The 17,050-nt window shown below is 41.8% G+C and overlaps 1 protein-coding gene across 1 annotated transcript in view; it reads right to left on the bottom strand.

Moving 5' to 3' along the window:
• Window positions 1–17,050, bottom strand: part of LOC121584395 (glutamate receptor ionotropic, delta-2) — a 638,531-nt gene that overhangs the window by 225,142 nt on the left and 396,339 nt on the right. The window contains exon 4 of the mRNA XM_045225956.1: window positions 7,635–7,840. Within this exon, the coding sequence (XP_045081891.1) occupies window positions 7,635–7,840 (206 nt within the window). The remainder of the gene's footprint in view (window positions 1–7,634; window positions 7,841–17,050) is intronic.

The raw sequence follows: 17,050 nt of genomic DNA, 5'->3' as shown, positions 1-17,050 counted from the left end.
TACGACATACACACACACACACACACACATACATGGACTCTCATGCACACATACGCGTGCATATAGACACACACAAACACGTGTCGATACAAAACCTATTGTAAACCAAAACACTGTGGTGCGTTTACACAGGTAGCTCAATTCTGATCTTTTTCCACTAATTGGTCTTTTGACCAATCACATCAGATCTTTTCACATCAGATCTTTTTAGTGAAAAAAATTATCAGAATTGGGCTGCCTGTGTAAACGCAGCCCAAAAATATCTGTCCCCTTGTACTATATTTTATGTTCAGAGAGAAAGTCATTGGTGTTGTGTACTAGTCTCCTGAGTGGCGCAGTGGTCTAAGGCACTGCATCGCAGTGCTAACTGTGCCCCTAGAGATCCTGGTTCAAATCCAGGCTCTGTCGCAGCCGGCCGCGACCGGGAGACTCATGGGCGGCGCACAATTGGTCCAGGGTAGGGGAGGGAATGGCCGGCAGGGATGTAGCTCAGTTGATAAAGCATGGCGTTTGCAACGCCAGGGTTGTGGGTTCGATTCCCACAGGGGGCCAGTATAAAAAATATATATATATATATGTATTCACTAACTGTAAGTCGCTCTGGATAAGAGCGTCTGCTAAATGACTAAAATGTAAAATGTACTAGCGTGGGTCAACAGTACTAACCTAAGAGCTTACTACTGTACCCTTAACGCTCCACCAGAATTTTGGTCCACATAGTGTGTGTGTGTGTGTGTGTGTGTGTGTGTGTGTGTGTGTGTGTGTGTGTGTGTGTGTGTGTGTGTGTGTGTGTGTGTGTGTGCGCGTGTGTGTGCGTAAGATAATACTTTAATGTCATGGCCGTCTATTTTTGTGATAAAGTTCAAGGTTAAAGCAGACCCATTAAACACCCTATGCCCTTGTGCGGTATATGTCTGCGTCCCAAATAGCACCCTATTCCCTATGTAATGCACTATATTCGACCAGGGATCATAGGGGTCTGGTCAAACGCAGGGCACTATATAGGGAATAGGGTGCTATTCGGGTCAACCAATGAGTGCTCTCTGTAGAGAGGATATGCCAAGGCAGGGTGGAAACTGATGACATGTTCACCAGCAGCAGTAATGACCCTTTAAATGTCAGCATGCGTACTACTGTAACACCGTCTTCTAAGAAAATGATTTCCAGGTAATATGTTATTTTGCGTTACATGGTAATCATATAATTATTTCCAGAAAATGTACTCTTGGTTATTTTGGGATTCATTGTAGCTAACCTGATAGTACCAACATTGTTACCAAGAAATTACTAATTTAGTGAAATCATTTCAAATAATTACTAGAAAGTACCAATTTGTTACTGAGTCATTTCACATTAAATACCAGAGGAATAACAGTAGCTAGTAAGCTAGTAGGACTGTAAAATAAAGTGTAACCCATTTCCACTATGCTACTGCATGTGCTCTGTACCTCCTCTTCATGGATCCCCACCCCTTACATCCACGCCCCTCAAGCCATCCCCACCCCCATCACCTCTCCATCCCCTCTACTTCTCTCCTTCATGAGGGTAAGGACAAAAGCGTTCCAGTGTCTCATCCCCCTGTTCTTCCACCTCCTCCGCCATAATAATAGCACCTCTATCACAGGTTACTCTTCCTACACTCTGTCACCATGGCAGTAAAGTTGACGGTAGAGAGAGTGACACAACACACAATTAATCATCTTCTCAGCCTCAGCACTTCCCATTTGAATAATGCATTTGCTTCCCTGCCTTGGCATGTTGGAACAACAGAAAAGTTTCCTAGGTGTCATTCAGTGAAGGGAGGGAAGGAAGGAGGGAAGGAAGGAAGGAAGGAAGGAAGGAAGGAAAAAAGGAAGGAGGGAAGGAAGGAAGAAAGGAAGAAAGGAAGAAAGGAAGAAAGAAAGAAAGGAAGGAAGGAAGGAGGGAGGGAGGGAGGAATGAAGGAAGGATGAAAGGGAGGGAGGGAGGGAGGGAGGGAGGGAGGGAGGGAGGGAGGGAGGGAGGGAGGGAGGGAGGGAGGGAGGGAGGGAGGGAGGGAGGGAAGGAAGGCCAAGCACACCATTCTTCTTCTTCTTCTTCTCTGGCTGTCTCGTTGGGTTATCACCCCATGATAAACCTCTATAGGTTAGTATCATTCTTCATTTGTCCACCTGTTCTCATCAGCCGGGTCTTACAAAGAAGGTAAGATCTGGATCAAATGCATTCTGGGTGCTTGGAGGTCATGATTCGTTTGACTGACTTTGACCTTGACTTTCATTGGTCAGACGTTTTGACCCGCCGCCTCCTGATGTCCACTTTGACTTCGCCCCATCTTTCTCTTTCTGTCAATTTTACTCTCTCACTCACTCTCTCTCTCGCTCTCTCCTTCTGTTTGCGGTGCATGTGTCATGTACATCACTAAGATGTCGTGGTCACCTGACCAAAACTGTCTCCCCACTCTGTCTAACCAGAGCTCTCTGTGTGGCCCACCTAGTGTTGGAGAGGTGTGACCCCTGCTGTGTGTGTCTGCTGCTCAGACCGCGACCTTGAGTGGTGGGAACAGGGTCCGACTGAGGAAGAGAGATGGAGATAGGCGAAAGGGGGAGATAGGGGAAAGCAGTAGAGAGGAGGGCATGTCTGACAGGGGCCATCCGTCTAACTGTCACCTTGAGATAAAGTGACCAGACACACGGCCCACACCGAGCTAGCTGTACCTCATCCAAATCATTGCAGAGAGGTAGGGGTGTGTGTGTGTGTGTGTGTGTGTGTGTGTGTGTGTGTGTGTGTGTGTGTGTGTGTGTGTGTGTGTGTGTGTGTGTGTGTGTGTACTGGGAAACATCAGCTAGTCTGCCCTGACAACCCTGGGAGACTGATTCTCTGCCCCCTGGACTGGAATAGATCTCATACTGAATGATGGTACACAGCAACAACAACACCAACAGTACTGATGTAACTTAACCAGACAGAGCTAGAATACTTCTTATCACTGTAATACAGCACAGCCAGGAGAAACATGTATTTAAGTCAGTGACAACTACCCCTCTGTTGTTGCACCCTGTCTGTTGTGTTGGTGTTGTCAGCTGTATGAGCAATTATCTCCAGAGAGGCTGTGTTCTCTAACATTCCCTCTCCAGCTGTCAGGCTGTCACCATCAGAGTGATGGACATCTGTCCCTGACACTGTCGGACACACACTTCACTGGGAGTGATGGCTGAGAGGCAGTGGCTGAGGACACGGCCTACCTCACCTCGCCTCACCTCCCCGACACCTCCTTCCATGTCCCAACGTCTGTCCCTCTGTCTGTTTGGGTGACCTCTCAGTGACTCCACCAGACTAGTAGTGTCATTAATGTCAAGCCCCTCGTCTGTCAACATCACACATACTGTATGTACATACACACACAAACACACACACACACACACACACACACACATCACCTCACACTCACCTTTGCCAACAGTCTCCACTCCCCCAGCCCAAAACAAGCCTAATATAGTACACTGGTGGTTTCCCAGGACCAGTTTGGGATTTCAGTCAGACATAATTTGTCTTACTACTTGATTATTTGAAATGGCTTCAGACAGCTTCTTAATAAGATTTTTGACTCTTATTATCTCATTCACCACAGGAGTGCTGGTACTGAGAGGCCCAACACAAAAACAAACGACGCTTGTTTCTCTGACCTGCGATTTCAGCTAAGTGATTATAAGCTTGCCAGCCAGCGCTGTGTTCTGAAATGTGATTTTGGAATGAGAAAGGGGATGTTAGAGGGTTTTTAGCTGGTTAGCATTTGTCTTGAAGGACTACAATCACTATTTGGGAGCTCGATAGATAATAATCCAGCATAGCGATAAAAGTAGAAAGCATTTTCCATTTGCACTCGACAATCATCTTGTGATAACAAAAACTTCCAAACCATTAATGCCTGTCTCTGTTTATTTGTGTATTTGATACACTCCCTTGGGTGTATAAACTTCTGATGATAAGATCAATCAAATGATTAAAAGAAACAGTGACGGGTCTGTCAGATCGTGGAGTGCCTTACAACAAATTAAATTAGCATCTCCAAAATACTCTGTAGTTATTTAGTAATGAAACAAATCCAATCTGTGCCACACTTTTATATTTGCATGTTGCTTATTACAGGATCATTATTATTTAGAAATGTGCTCATGCAACGTAAATCTAAAGTTCCAGGGATAACTCATAGGGTCATTGATGGATTGGTCACTGACTGTTTTCCTCAAGGCATTGGGAGCATAAATCATCTCCACGTTCAAAACAGTCTCCTATCCTCCCTTAGAGACAGTTTCTATCTCCCACTCACTCTGTTGTAGAACATGCCTGTTCTGTTCCCTGTCCAGGGGTATTCAAATCTGAGCCTGGAGGTCCGGGGTACTGCTGGTTTTCTGTTCTACCTGATAATGAGAATTGCACCCACGTGGTGCCCCAGGTCTAAATTAGTCCTAATTAGCGGGAAAGAATGAAAATCAGCAGTGGTACTGGCTTCAAGGTCCAGATTTGTATTGGAGTGTCCTATGTAGTGCCCTACTTCTAACTAGGCTCTGGTAAGAAGTAGTGCACTACATGCAGTAGGAAATAGGGTGTCGTTCCACACATACCCCATGTCGACAAACCAGTGAAACTAGTAACTAGTCCTCTAAAAACTATTGCCCATACTAGCTAATTCTGCATCTCTTGGGTAACCACATTTCCACTACGTCCATCATATTTCTACATCAAAGCACGTTTTCAGCTCTGCTCTTTTGAGGAAATCATGTTATTTTTTTATTTTTTTTCGGTTATTAGGAAGAGGGCATGTCATTTTAGGATTTCATTTTGGATATGAGAAACTGTCAAGCTGAGATCATTTTAATATTTCAAGGTAAGGACATCAAATGGCAAAATTCATATTCTCTAGATATCAAAGAAGTACTTGAGATGATGTGGATTCAGAACTCTGTAGACTTATTGCAATCGTTCCAGGGGCCTTTTCTAACGAGCAACTTATCTTTTGCATTGTCATTATAAGTGGATTCACATATAGGCATCTAAGTAATTCCTCAATTCCGATAACATCAGGCCATATCAGGCCAATAATCTAGACATCCATTCATTAGGAATACAAATGTTGACTTTCATAATACCCAAATCATGAACATGTTCTTAAAATGTGTTCATAGTGTAAGTGGATTCTTATGTAGCGATCCTATTCACAATGCAGGTAAGGTGCAGGAGGAGAGCAAATAGTCGCATAATTCCTTGATACAGGCCCATGTGTTGGCCATAAAACGAACCAGACAGAGCTAACCAAAGGATTCATTAACACAGAAAATCGCATAAGTGGGTATTATGTGTGTGTGTTTGTCTACAGACTGTTTAGGGTGAGAAATGTGCCCATGCACAATACAAACTACACACATATACAGTCAGGCACACACACACACACAATACAAACTACACAAATATACAGTCAGGCACACACACACACACACAATACACACTACACACACACACACAGTCAGGCACACACACACACACAATACAAACTACACACACACACAGTCAGGCACACACACACACACAATACAAACTACACACATATACAGTCAGGCACACACACACACACACAATACACACTACACACACACACAGTCAGGCACACACACACACACAATACAAACGACACACATATACAGTCAGGCACACACACACACACACACACAATACAAACTACACACATATACAGTCAGGCACACACACACACACACACAATACAAACTACACACACACACAGTCAGGCACACACACACACACAATACAAACTACACATTTTTACCGTCAACGCACGCACGCATGCAAGCACACACCCACACACACACGAAGACCCACACACACCCACCCACACACACTGACACACACACACACCCACAGGAAAGGAGGGGTAGTGAGCCCTGGCTACAATCTGTTCCCATCTAGCAGAAGAGCCTAATGCATTTTGCTAGGCCCGCCTGTGACAAATAAACTTGATAAAGTATTAATAGTCCGAGGCATCCTCTCCAAGCCAGAGAGATCTTGTCATCCATTTTATCCCAAAATCGGTATCCATCTTACGCTATCTCACCATGGAACAGGACATCCCTTTAGAGGATGTGTAAAAAAAGAAATGTGGATTGTAAATTCTACCTTGTGAGTCCCCAGAAAACCTAATTTGATACCACGTCCAAATCGATGAGGATTGAACAGCAGGCGTCTCTTGAGGGCCAGCTGTCTGCGTCTCCACCCATGGAAATGTCAAGTGCTCCCTGAGGTGGTTACGAAGCAGACCCCAGGCCATGTCCTGACCCTCTATTACCACTGCCTATGGGGCCTGTGCCATCCACTGATATCCCATCCTACTCTCCACTCCTCTCCACTCCATTCCTCTCCTCCCCACTCCACTCCACTCCTCTCCACTCTACTCCTCTCCTCTCCTCTCCTCTCCTCTCCTCTCCTCTCCTCTCCTCTCCTCCTCTCTCTCCCTCCTCTCCTCTCCTCTCCTCTCCTCTCCTCTCCTCTCCTCTCCTCTCCTCTCCTCTCCTCTCCTCTCCTCTCCTCTCCTCTCCTCTCCACTCCTTTACTCTCCACCTCTCCACTCCTCTCCTCTCCTCTCCTCTCCTCTCCTCTCCCTCTCCTCTCCCTCTCCTCTCCTCTCCTCTCTCTCCTCTCCTCTCCTCTCCTCTCCTCTCCTCTCCTCTCCTCTCCTCTCCACTCCTTTACTCTCCACCTCTCCTCTCCTCCCCTCTCCTATCCACTCCACTCCTCTCCTCTCCTCCCCTCTCCACTCCTTTACTCTCCTCTCCTCTCCTCTCCTCGATCTCCTCTCCTCTCCTCTCCTCTCCTCTCCTCTCCTCTCCTCTCCTCTCCTCTCCTCTCCTCTCCTCTCCTCTCCTCTCCTCTCCTCTCCTCTCCTCTCCTCTCCTCTCCTCTGCAGTACTCTCCACTCCTCTCCATCCTCCAGTTGGATTCATAAGTTGTAATTACGAGAAGAGCAGAATCCCACGTGGGAATAACGAAGCAGCTAATTCTTGTTTGAATTCCATATCATTAAGAATGTAAAGTCATTATAATGACTTCCTTATACATTGTACTACACGTGTCTCATGTTTCACACAGTATGAATAAAATATGAACTTAGAGGAAAGCCCATTATTTTCTCATTGATAACGAGAGAGAACTGCGTCCCAAATGGCACTCTAAAGGTTGTGGTTAAAAGGCCTTAGGCTAGTGCACTATAAAGGGAATAGGGTGCCATTTGGGACGTCTATCATGAGGCATGTCTTGGTTCTTCAGAAAAAAGGCACTAGGTGCCTCTCACAGGCCTGATAATGGCACATTATGACCTAATTTGAAGATAATAACCTTTTAAGATTTATTAGTCCCAGTGTTTTAATGACTCCCTGCATGAGGTATATTAGTGAACATGTTGGAAAGTAAGTGGTATTAGTGTGTGTGTGTGTGTGTGTGTGTACAGTATGTCTGTGTGTGTGTGTGTGTGTGTGTGTGTGTGTGTACGTGCGTGGATATGCGTGCCTGTATGTGCATGCGTGCGTGGACATGTGTGTGTGCACCTGTGTATGTGTGTGTGTTTCGTCAGACCTCCTCTCCCCCCATACCTCAGTGATAAAGGCCTTGGCGGTGGCGGGACTCATGAAGAGCACGGCCCGGCGCAGTGTGTCCCGGTAGCGGTGGAGTTCCTCCACCCTCATTGTTCTGAACATGCTGGTGATCATCATGTTGATGTTGGACTCCACCTTCTGCAGCGACACGTCCATGCCCTGCTGAGACGTCTTGTCCAGGAAGTCCTGTATCCCACGGATATCTATATGGAGGGGGGCGAAGGGGGATAGGGGGTAGAGGGAGAGGGGGGAGGGTGGTAGGAGCGGGAGAGATAGAGAAAGAGAGGGGAGGAGTGGGAGAGAGAGAGTCAGAGAGTGAGAGTGTGTAAGAGAGAGATTTTCATCACATTTATTGTGCTGACACCTGACATGGCGGGTCACAGAACACAGAGCACCAGATAAAACATCTATAGAGGAAAAGACATGTCAATAAACTTACTGACCCTCTTCTGAGGAACTATAAAACAGCTTATTGGAGACCACATTCCACCATTCCCCATTAATATGTACAGTATTTGTTATATATTATACTATAAAATCATAGTATTATACATTAACTTTTATCGCAGCACATTTGCTCCTGTAGAAAAAGGTTGTAATATATAGAAGAGCATTAACATTTCTTTTTCAGTGTGCTGGAGTTAGACCTGTGTAGTACATTTGTCACTGAAGCAGCGAGGTGGGCTGCTGTCTCACTGAGGAGGTACATAAAAAATGAATCATAGTCAGAGAGACTGGCTGCTCATCTCTCTTCCTGTGGCATATCTTTGCTCCTCCATTGGCAGAGCTGCTGTTTGGAGTTTGTGTTCTCTCTCTCTCTCTCTCTCTCTCTCTCTCTCTCTCTCTCTCTCTCTGGTGCCTTCAGATAGTAGTCACACCCCTTGGAATTTTCCACATTTTGTTTTGTTACAGCCTGGCCTACACACAATACCCCATAATGTCAAAGTGGAATCATGTTTTTAGAAATGTTTACAAATTAATAGAAAATGAAAAACACAATGCCAAATATACATTGGAGTTGCTTACCAAGACGACAATCAATGTTCCTGAGTGGCCGAGTTACAATTTTGACTTAAATCGGATTGAAAATGTATGGCAAGACCTAAAAATGGCTGTCTAGCAATGATCAACAACCAATTTGGCAGAGATTGAAGTGTTGTTTAAATAATAATGTGCGAATATTGTACAATCCATGTGTGCAAAACTCTTAGAGACTTACCCAGAAAAACACAGCTGTAATCGCTGCCAAAATGTATTCTAACATGCATTGACTCAGTGGTGTGAATGCTTATGTAAATGAGATATTTCTGTATTTAATTTTCAATAAATTTGCTAAGATTTCTAAAAATGGATGGCATACCAGTCAAGGTATACCAAACCTTTTTTGATATACTCCGAGGACCATTATTAGAATGTGTTAACCACTCCTATGTAAATGATAGATTATCAGACACTCAAGAAGAAGCTCTGATTTCATTATTACTGAAACAGGATACAAGTGGAAAATATAAAGATCCAGTCCATTAAAAAAATTGGAGGACCCTTACACTTCAGTGTTGTGATGCAAAAATCCTAGCAAAATGTATTGCGCATAGAATTAAAAAGATATTGTTGGACATTATTCATTCTAGTCAGACAGGTTTTTTTTTACATGGACAATACATTGGAGATAATATAAGGCAAGTACTGGAAACAGTAGAACACTATGAAAAATCTGGGAAACCAGGCCTGCTATTCATAGCAGACTGAAAAGGCATTTGATAAAGTACGACTAGGGTTTATATATAAATGCCTGGAGCATTTCAATTTTGGAGAATCTCTTATAAAATGGGTTAAAATCATGTATAGTAACCCTAGGTGTAAAATAGTAAATAATGTATATTTCTCCTAAAGTTTTAAACTGTCAAGAGGAGTGAAACAAGGTTGTCCACTATCGGCATATCTATTTATTATGGACATTGAAATGTTAGCTATTAAAATCAGATCCAACAATAATATCAAGGGATTAGAAATCCAGGGTATAGAAACAAAGGTGTCATTGTACGCTGATGATTCATGTTTTCTTATAAAGCCACAACATGAATCCCTCCACAGCCTCATAGAGGATCTAGATACATTTTCTAACCTCTCTGGATTACAACCAAATTATGATAAATGTACTATATTACGTATTGGATCACTAAAAAATACCATTTTTACCTTACCATGTAGTTTGCCAATAAAATGGTCTGATGGTGATGTGGATATACTCGGAATACATATCCCAAATGAAATAAATTATCTTACTCCAATACATTTTAATAGAAAGTTAGCAAAAATAGATAAGATCTTGCTACCATGGAAAGGTAAATACCTGTCAATTTGTGGAAAAATCACCCTGATTAACTCTTTAGTATTATCTCAGTTTACCTATTTGCTTATGGTCTTGCCTACGCCTAGCGAACAGTTTTTTAAATTATACGAGAAAAAAATATTCAATTTTCTTTGGAACGGCAAGCCAGACAAAATTAAACGGGCCTATTTCTATAATGAATATGAATTTGGAGGACATAAATTATTAAATATTAAAGCATTAGACCTATCACTAAAAGCTTCAGTCATACAAAAGTTATACTTAAATCCGAACTGGTTCTCTAGCAAATTAGTAAGATTGTCTCACCCAATGTTCAAGAACGGCCCTTTTCCCTTTATTCAGATTACAACCTCTCACTTTCAGTTATTTGAAAAGAAAATCATCTCCCAAATATTACTATTTCTAAAACAAGCCATAGACAGTTGGTTGCAATTTATAATATAAAATTATAATATGCCATTTAGCAGACGCTTTTATCCAATGCGACTGACAGTCATGTGTGCATAGATTTTTACGTATGGGTGGTCCCGGGGATCGAACCCCTACCCTGGTGTTACAAGCGCCATGCTCTACCAATTGAGCTACAGAGCACCACATAGATACATTTACATTTTAGTCAATTAGCAGACGCTCTTATCCAGAGCGACTTACAGTTAGTGAGTGCGCACATTTGTATATTTTTTCTTCTTCATACTGGCCCCCCGTGGGAATCAAACCCACAACCCTGGCGTTGCAAACGCCATGCTCTACCAACTGAGCTACGGGGGACTACTAATTTCAATTGAATCATCCAGAAACGACAGAACAAATAATGCAACAAATATTGTGGTTAAACTCAAATATACTAATTGATAAAAAACATTATTTTTTGAATAAAAAAAGAAAGAAAAGGTATAATCTTCATAAATTATATCATAGGTAGGACTGGTGGAGTTATGTCGCACATGCAGCTAACAAAAACATATGTAAATGTCTGCTCTACCCAAAATTACAACCAAATAATTACAGCATTACCACAAACATGAAAGAGGAAAGTGGAAGGGGGAAAAGGTAAGGAACGTGTCTGTCGGCCCTGTATTAAAGAACATACAGTGGGGAAAAAAAGTATTTAGTCAGCCACCAATTGTGCAAGTTCTCCCACTTAAAAAGATGAGAGAGGCCTGTAATTTTCATCATAGGTACACGTCAACTATGACAGACAAAATGAGAAAAAAATATCAAGAAAATCACATTGTAGGATTTTTAATGAATTTATTTGCAAATTGTGGTGGAAAATAAGTATTTGGTCAATAACAAAAGTTTCTCAATACTTTGTTATATACCCTTTGTTGGCAATGACACAGGTCAAACGTTTTCTGTAAGTCTTCAAAAGGTTTTCATACACTGTTGCTGGTATTTTGGCCCATTCCTCCATGCAGATCTCCTCTAGAGCAGTGATGTTTTGGAGCTGTCGCTGGGCAACACAGACTTTCAACTCCCTCCAAAGATGTTCTATGGGGTTGAGATCTGGAGACTGGCTAGGCCACTCCAGGACCTTGAAATGCTTCTTACGAAGCCACTCCTTCGTTGCCCGGGCGGTGTGTTTGGGATCATTGTCATGCTGAAAGACCCAGCCACGTTTCATCTTCAATGCCCTTGCTGATGGAAGGAGGTTTTCACTCAAAATCTCACGATACATGGCCCCATTCATTCTTTCCTTTAAGCAGATCAGTCGTCCTGGTCCCTTTGCAGAAAAACAGCCCCAAAGCATGATGTTTCCACCCCCATGCTTCACAGTAGGTATGGTGTTCTTTGGATGCAACTCAGCATTCTTTGTCCTCCAAACACGACGAGTTGAGTTTTTACCAAAAAGTTTTATTTTGGTTTCATCTGACCATATGACATTCTACCAATCCTCTTCTGGATCATCCAAATGCACTCTAGCAAACTTCAGACGGGCCTGGACATGTACTGGCTTAAGCAGGGGGACATGTCTTGCACTGCAGGATTTGAGTCCCTGGCGGCGTAGTGTGTTACTGATGGTAGGCTTTGTTACTTTGGTCCCAGCTCTCTGCAGGTCATTCACTAGGTCCCCCCGTGTGGTTCTGGGATTTTTGCTCACCGTTCTTGTGATCATTTTGACCCCATGGGGTGAGATCTTGCGTGGAGCCCCATATCGAGGGAGATTATAGTGGTCTTGTATGTCTTCCATTTCCTAATAATTGCTCCCACAGTTGATTTCTTCAAACCAAGCTGCTTACCTATTGCAGATTCAGTCTTCCCAGCCTGGTGCAGGTCTACAATTTTGTTTCTGGTGTCCTTTGACAGCTCTTTGGTCTTGGCCATAGTGAAGTTTGGAGTGTGACTGTTTGAGGTTGTGGACAGGTGTCTTTTATACTGATAACAAGTTCAAACAGGTGCCATTAATACAGGTAACGAGTGGAGGACAGAGGAGCCTCTTAAAGAAGAAGTTACAGGTCTGTGAGAGCCAGAAATCTTGCTTGTTTGTAGGTGACCAAATACTTATTTTCCACCATAATTTGCAAATAAATTAATTAAAAATCCTACAATGTGATTTTCTGGATTTTTTTTCTCTCAATTTGTCTGTCATAGTTGACGTGTACCTATGATGAAAATTACAGGCCTCTCTCATCTTTTTAAGATGGAGAACTTGCACAATTGGTGGCTGACTAAATACTTTTTTCCCCCACTGTAATTGGTTAAAGAAAATTGTGATAAATAAAAAAGTATACCAGTTTTATTTCAGGACCAAAGGATTGACAGCCGTCCCATATACATGTAGATTGCAAAATAGTTGGCATAGTGTTTATGAACTGATACGCAAAATGACGCCAGATTCAAAACTTAGAATTTTTCAATTGAAATTATTATACAAAATTCTTGCTACCAATAGAATGTTATTTATATGGAGGATCAAATCTTTCCAGCTCTTCAGATTTTGCTGCGAAGAGACAGAATCATTAGATCATTTGTTTTGGTACTGTCCATTTGTAGCTTGTTTTTGGACACAGGTCCAGGAATGGCTAAAGGATTGCAATATTTACCTAGAGCTAACCCTGCAGATAGCACTACTGGGTGATCTGAAAAGTCATAGTCAATCGATCAATAATATAATAATATTTTTAGCCCCCCAAAAATATTTGTAATTTACAATCTGTAGAAACAATGATAATAGAAGGGTTCAAAACGTTTGTAAAACATCACATTACAGTTGAAAAATATATGGCAAATAGAAATCCAATATGGATGGTGTTAAGAGATAGATGAGAGGTGTTGAATGGAACTGAAGGATGGGACTAATAACAACTAACAACAACTAATAACAACAAGATAACTAATGTAAAGCATACTGTATCCATAATAAATATATAGGTTATAGATTGAGAGCTTTTGTGAAAGAGCACAGTCAGAAAGATATGGCATATACAGTGGGGGAAAACATTTTTAGTCAGCCACCGGGAGGAGGAGGAGGAATGCTGCCTATGACCCCAAGAACACCATCCCCACCGTCAAACATGGAGGTGGAAACATTATGCTTTGGGGGTGTTTTTCTGCTAAGGGGACAGGACAACTTCACTGCATCAAAGGGACAATGTACCGTCAAATCTTGGGTGAAAACCTCCTTCCCTCAGCCAGGGCATTGAAAATGGGTCATGGATGGTTATTCCAGCATGACAATGACCCAAAACACACGGCCAAGGCAACAAAGGAGTGGCTCAAGAAGACGCACATTAAGGTCCTGGAGTGGCCTAGCCAGTCTCCAGACATTAATCCCATAGAAAATCTGTGGAGGGAGCTGAAGGTTCGAGTTGCCAAACGTCAGCCTCGAAACCTTAATGACTTGGAGAAGATCTGCAAAGAGGAGTGGGACAAAATCCCTCCTGAGATGTGTGCTAACCTGTTGGCCAACTACAAGAAACGTCTGACCTCTGTGATTGCCAACAAGGGTTTTGCCACCAAGTACCATGTTTTGCAGAGGGGTCAAATACTTATTTCCCTCATTAAAATGCAAATCAATTTATAAAATGTTTGACATGCGTTTTTCTGGATTTCTTTGTTGTTATTCTGTCTCTCACTGTTAAAATAAACCTAATATTAAAATTATAGACTGATCATGTCTTTGTCAGTGGGCAAACGTACAAAATCAGCAGGGGATCAACTACTTTTTTCCCTCACTGTATATATATATGTATATATATATATACACTCCTGTTGTAAAGAGAAGCAATGTGCTTAATATTTGCTTAATATTAGGAAAGTTGAGAAATAAATGTAGTAGGCCTAGCCTATAGAAAGCTGATGGGATCCACCTCTTTTTAATCATTCTGTTTTCTCACGCAATTGCATAGCCTATAGAAATGTTGCGCAACATGAGCTCATGGGCTCTCATGAAGTGTTTGATTAGATTTTCGATTACAAACGTCAGCCTCGATTACAAACGTCAGCCTCGAAACCTTAATGACTTGGAGAAGATCTGCAAAGAGGAGTGGAACAAAATCCCTCCTGAGATGTGTGCAAACCTGTTGGCCAACTACAAGAAACGTCTGACCTCTGTGATTGCCAACAAGGGTTTTGCCACCAAGTACCATGTTTTGCAGAGGGGTCAAATACTTATTTCCCTCATTAAAATGCAAATCAATTCATAAAATGTTTGACATGCGTTTTTCTGGATTTCTTTGTTGTTATTCTGTCTCTCACTGTTAAAATAAACCTAATATTAAAATTATAGACTGATCATGTCTTTGTCAGTGGGCAAACGTACAAAATCAGCAGGGGATCAAATACTTTTTTCCCTCACTGTATATATATATATATATATATATATATATATATATATATATATATACAGTGAAATAAATATATATACACTCCTTTCCTAATATTAAGCAAATATTAAGCACATTGCTTCTCTTTACAACAGTAGTGATATATATATATATATATATATATATATATATATATATATATATATATATATATATATATATATATATATACACTACCGTTCAAAAGTTTGGGGTCACTTAGAAATGTCATTGTTTTCCATGAAAACATACATGAAATGAGTTTGAATAGGAAATATAGCAAATGCATAGGAAATGTAGTCATTGACAAGGTTAGAAATAATGATTTTTTATTGAAATAATAATTGTGTCCTTCAAACTTTGCTTTCGTCAAAGAATCCTCCATTTGCAGCAATTACAGCCCTGCAGACCTTTGGCATTCTAGTTGTCAATTTGTTGAGGTAATCTGAAGAGATTTCACCCCGTGCTTCCTGAAGCACCTCCCACAAGTTTGATTGGATTGATGGGCACTTCTTACGATCAAGCTGCTCCCACAACAGCTCAATAAGGTTGAGATCCGGTGACTGTGCTGGCCACTCCATTATAGACAGAATATCAGCTGACTGCTTCTTCCTTAAATAGTTATTGTATAGTTTGGAGCTGTGCTTTGGGTCATTGTCCTGTTGTAGGAGGAAATTGGCTCCAATCAAGCGCCGTCCACAGGGTATGGCATGGCATTGCAAAATGGAGTGATAGCCCTCCTTCTTCAAGATCCCTTTTACCCTGTACAAATCTCCCAATTTACCACCACCAAAGCACCCTAGACCATCACATTGCCTCCACCATGCTTGACAGATGGCATCAAGCACTCCTCCAGCATCTTTTCATTTGGTCTGCGTCTCACAAATGTTCTTCTTTGTGATCCGAACACCTCAAACTTCGATTTGTCTGTCCATAACACTTTTTTCCAATCTTCCTCTGTCCAGTGTCTGTGTTATTTTGCCCATCTTAATCTTTTATTTTTATTGGCCAATCTGAGATATGGCTTTTTCTTTGCAACTCTGCCTAGAAGGTCAGCATCCCGGAGTCGCCTCTTCACTGTTGACGTCAAGACTGGTGTTTTGCGGGTACTATTTAATGAAGCTGCCAGTTGAGGACCTGTGAGTCATCTGTTTCTCAAACTAGACACTAATGTATTTGTCCTCTTGCTCAGTTGTGCACCGGGGCCTCCCATTCCTCTATCTATTCTGGTTAGAGACAGTTTGCGCTGTTCTGTGAAGGGAGTAGTACACAGCGTTGTATGAGATCTTCAGTTTATTGGCAATTTCTCACATGGAATAGCCTTCATTTCTCAGAACAAGAATAGACTGACGAGTTTCAGAAGAAAGTTATTTGTTTCTGGCCATTTTGAGCCTGTAATCAAACCCACAATTGCTGATGCTCCAGATACTCAACTAGTCTCAAGAAGGCCAGTTTTATTCCTTCTTTAATCAGCACAACAATTTTCAGCTGTGCTAACATAATTGCAAAAGGGTTTACTAATTATCAATTAGCCTTTTAAAATGATAAACTTCGATTAGCAAACACAACATGCCATTGGAACACAGGACTGATGGTTGCTGATAATGGGCCTCTGTACGCCTATGTAGATATTCCATTAAAAATCAGCCATTTCCAGCTACAGTAGCCATTTACAACAGTAACAATGTCTACACTGTATTTCTGATCAATTTGATGTTATTTTAATGGACAATTTTTTTTCTTTTCTTTCGAAAACAAGGACATTTCTAAGTGACCCCAAACTTTTGAACGGTAGTGTATGTTCTAATTCTATTCTATATTCATTTTCTATAATTGAGGGTCTCAGATTTTCACTTTATTACATATAGTCGGTTGCAGGCGGGTTATTGGCAATTGTGGGTGGGTGTGGATAGGACTGTTGCGGTGACTATTACCGCCACATCGGCGGTCACGAATCATGAAGGCAGTCAAATTCCACGTGACCGTTTAGTCACGGTGGTTAGGCTTCTCCAAGCTCTGATGCTGCTGAAGGTCATAAGTAGCCTACCAAACTTGCTAACTGCCTTGTACTCGGCACTCTATTGATCCTCTAATCACTCTGACATTAATGCAAATGTAATCGAAAATCTAATCAAACACTTCATGAGAGCCCATGATCTCATGTTGCACAACATTTCTATAGGCTATGCAATTGCGTGAGAAAACAGAGTGATTAAAAAGAGGTGGATCCCATCAGCTTTCTATAGGCTAGGCCT

Source organism: Coregonus clupeaformis, chromosome 16 (genome assembly GCF_020615455.1).
Source record: "Coregonus clupeaformis isolate EN_2021a chromosome 16, ASM2061545v1, whole genome shotgun sequence".
Lineage (NCBI taxonomy): Eukaryota > Metazoa > Chordata > Actinopteri > Salmoniformes > Salmonidae > Coregonus > Coregonus clupeaformis.
Note: the sequence above shows the minus strand (reverse complement) of the source record. Positions and strands in the feature narration are given on the sequence as shown.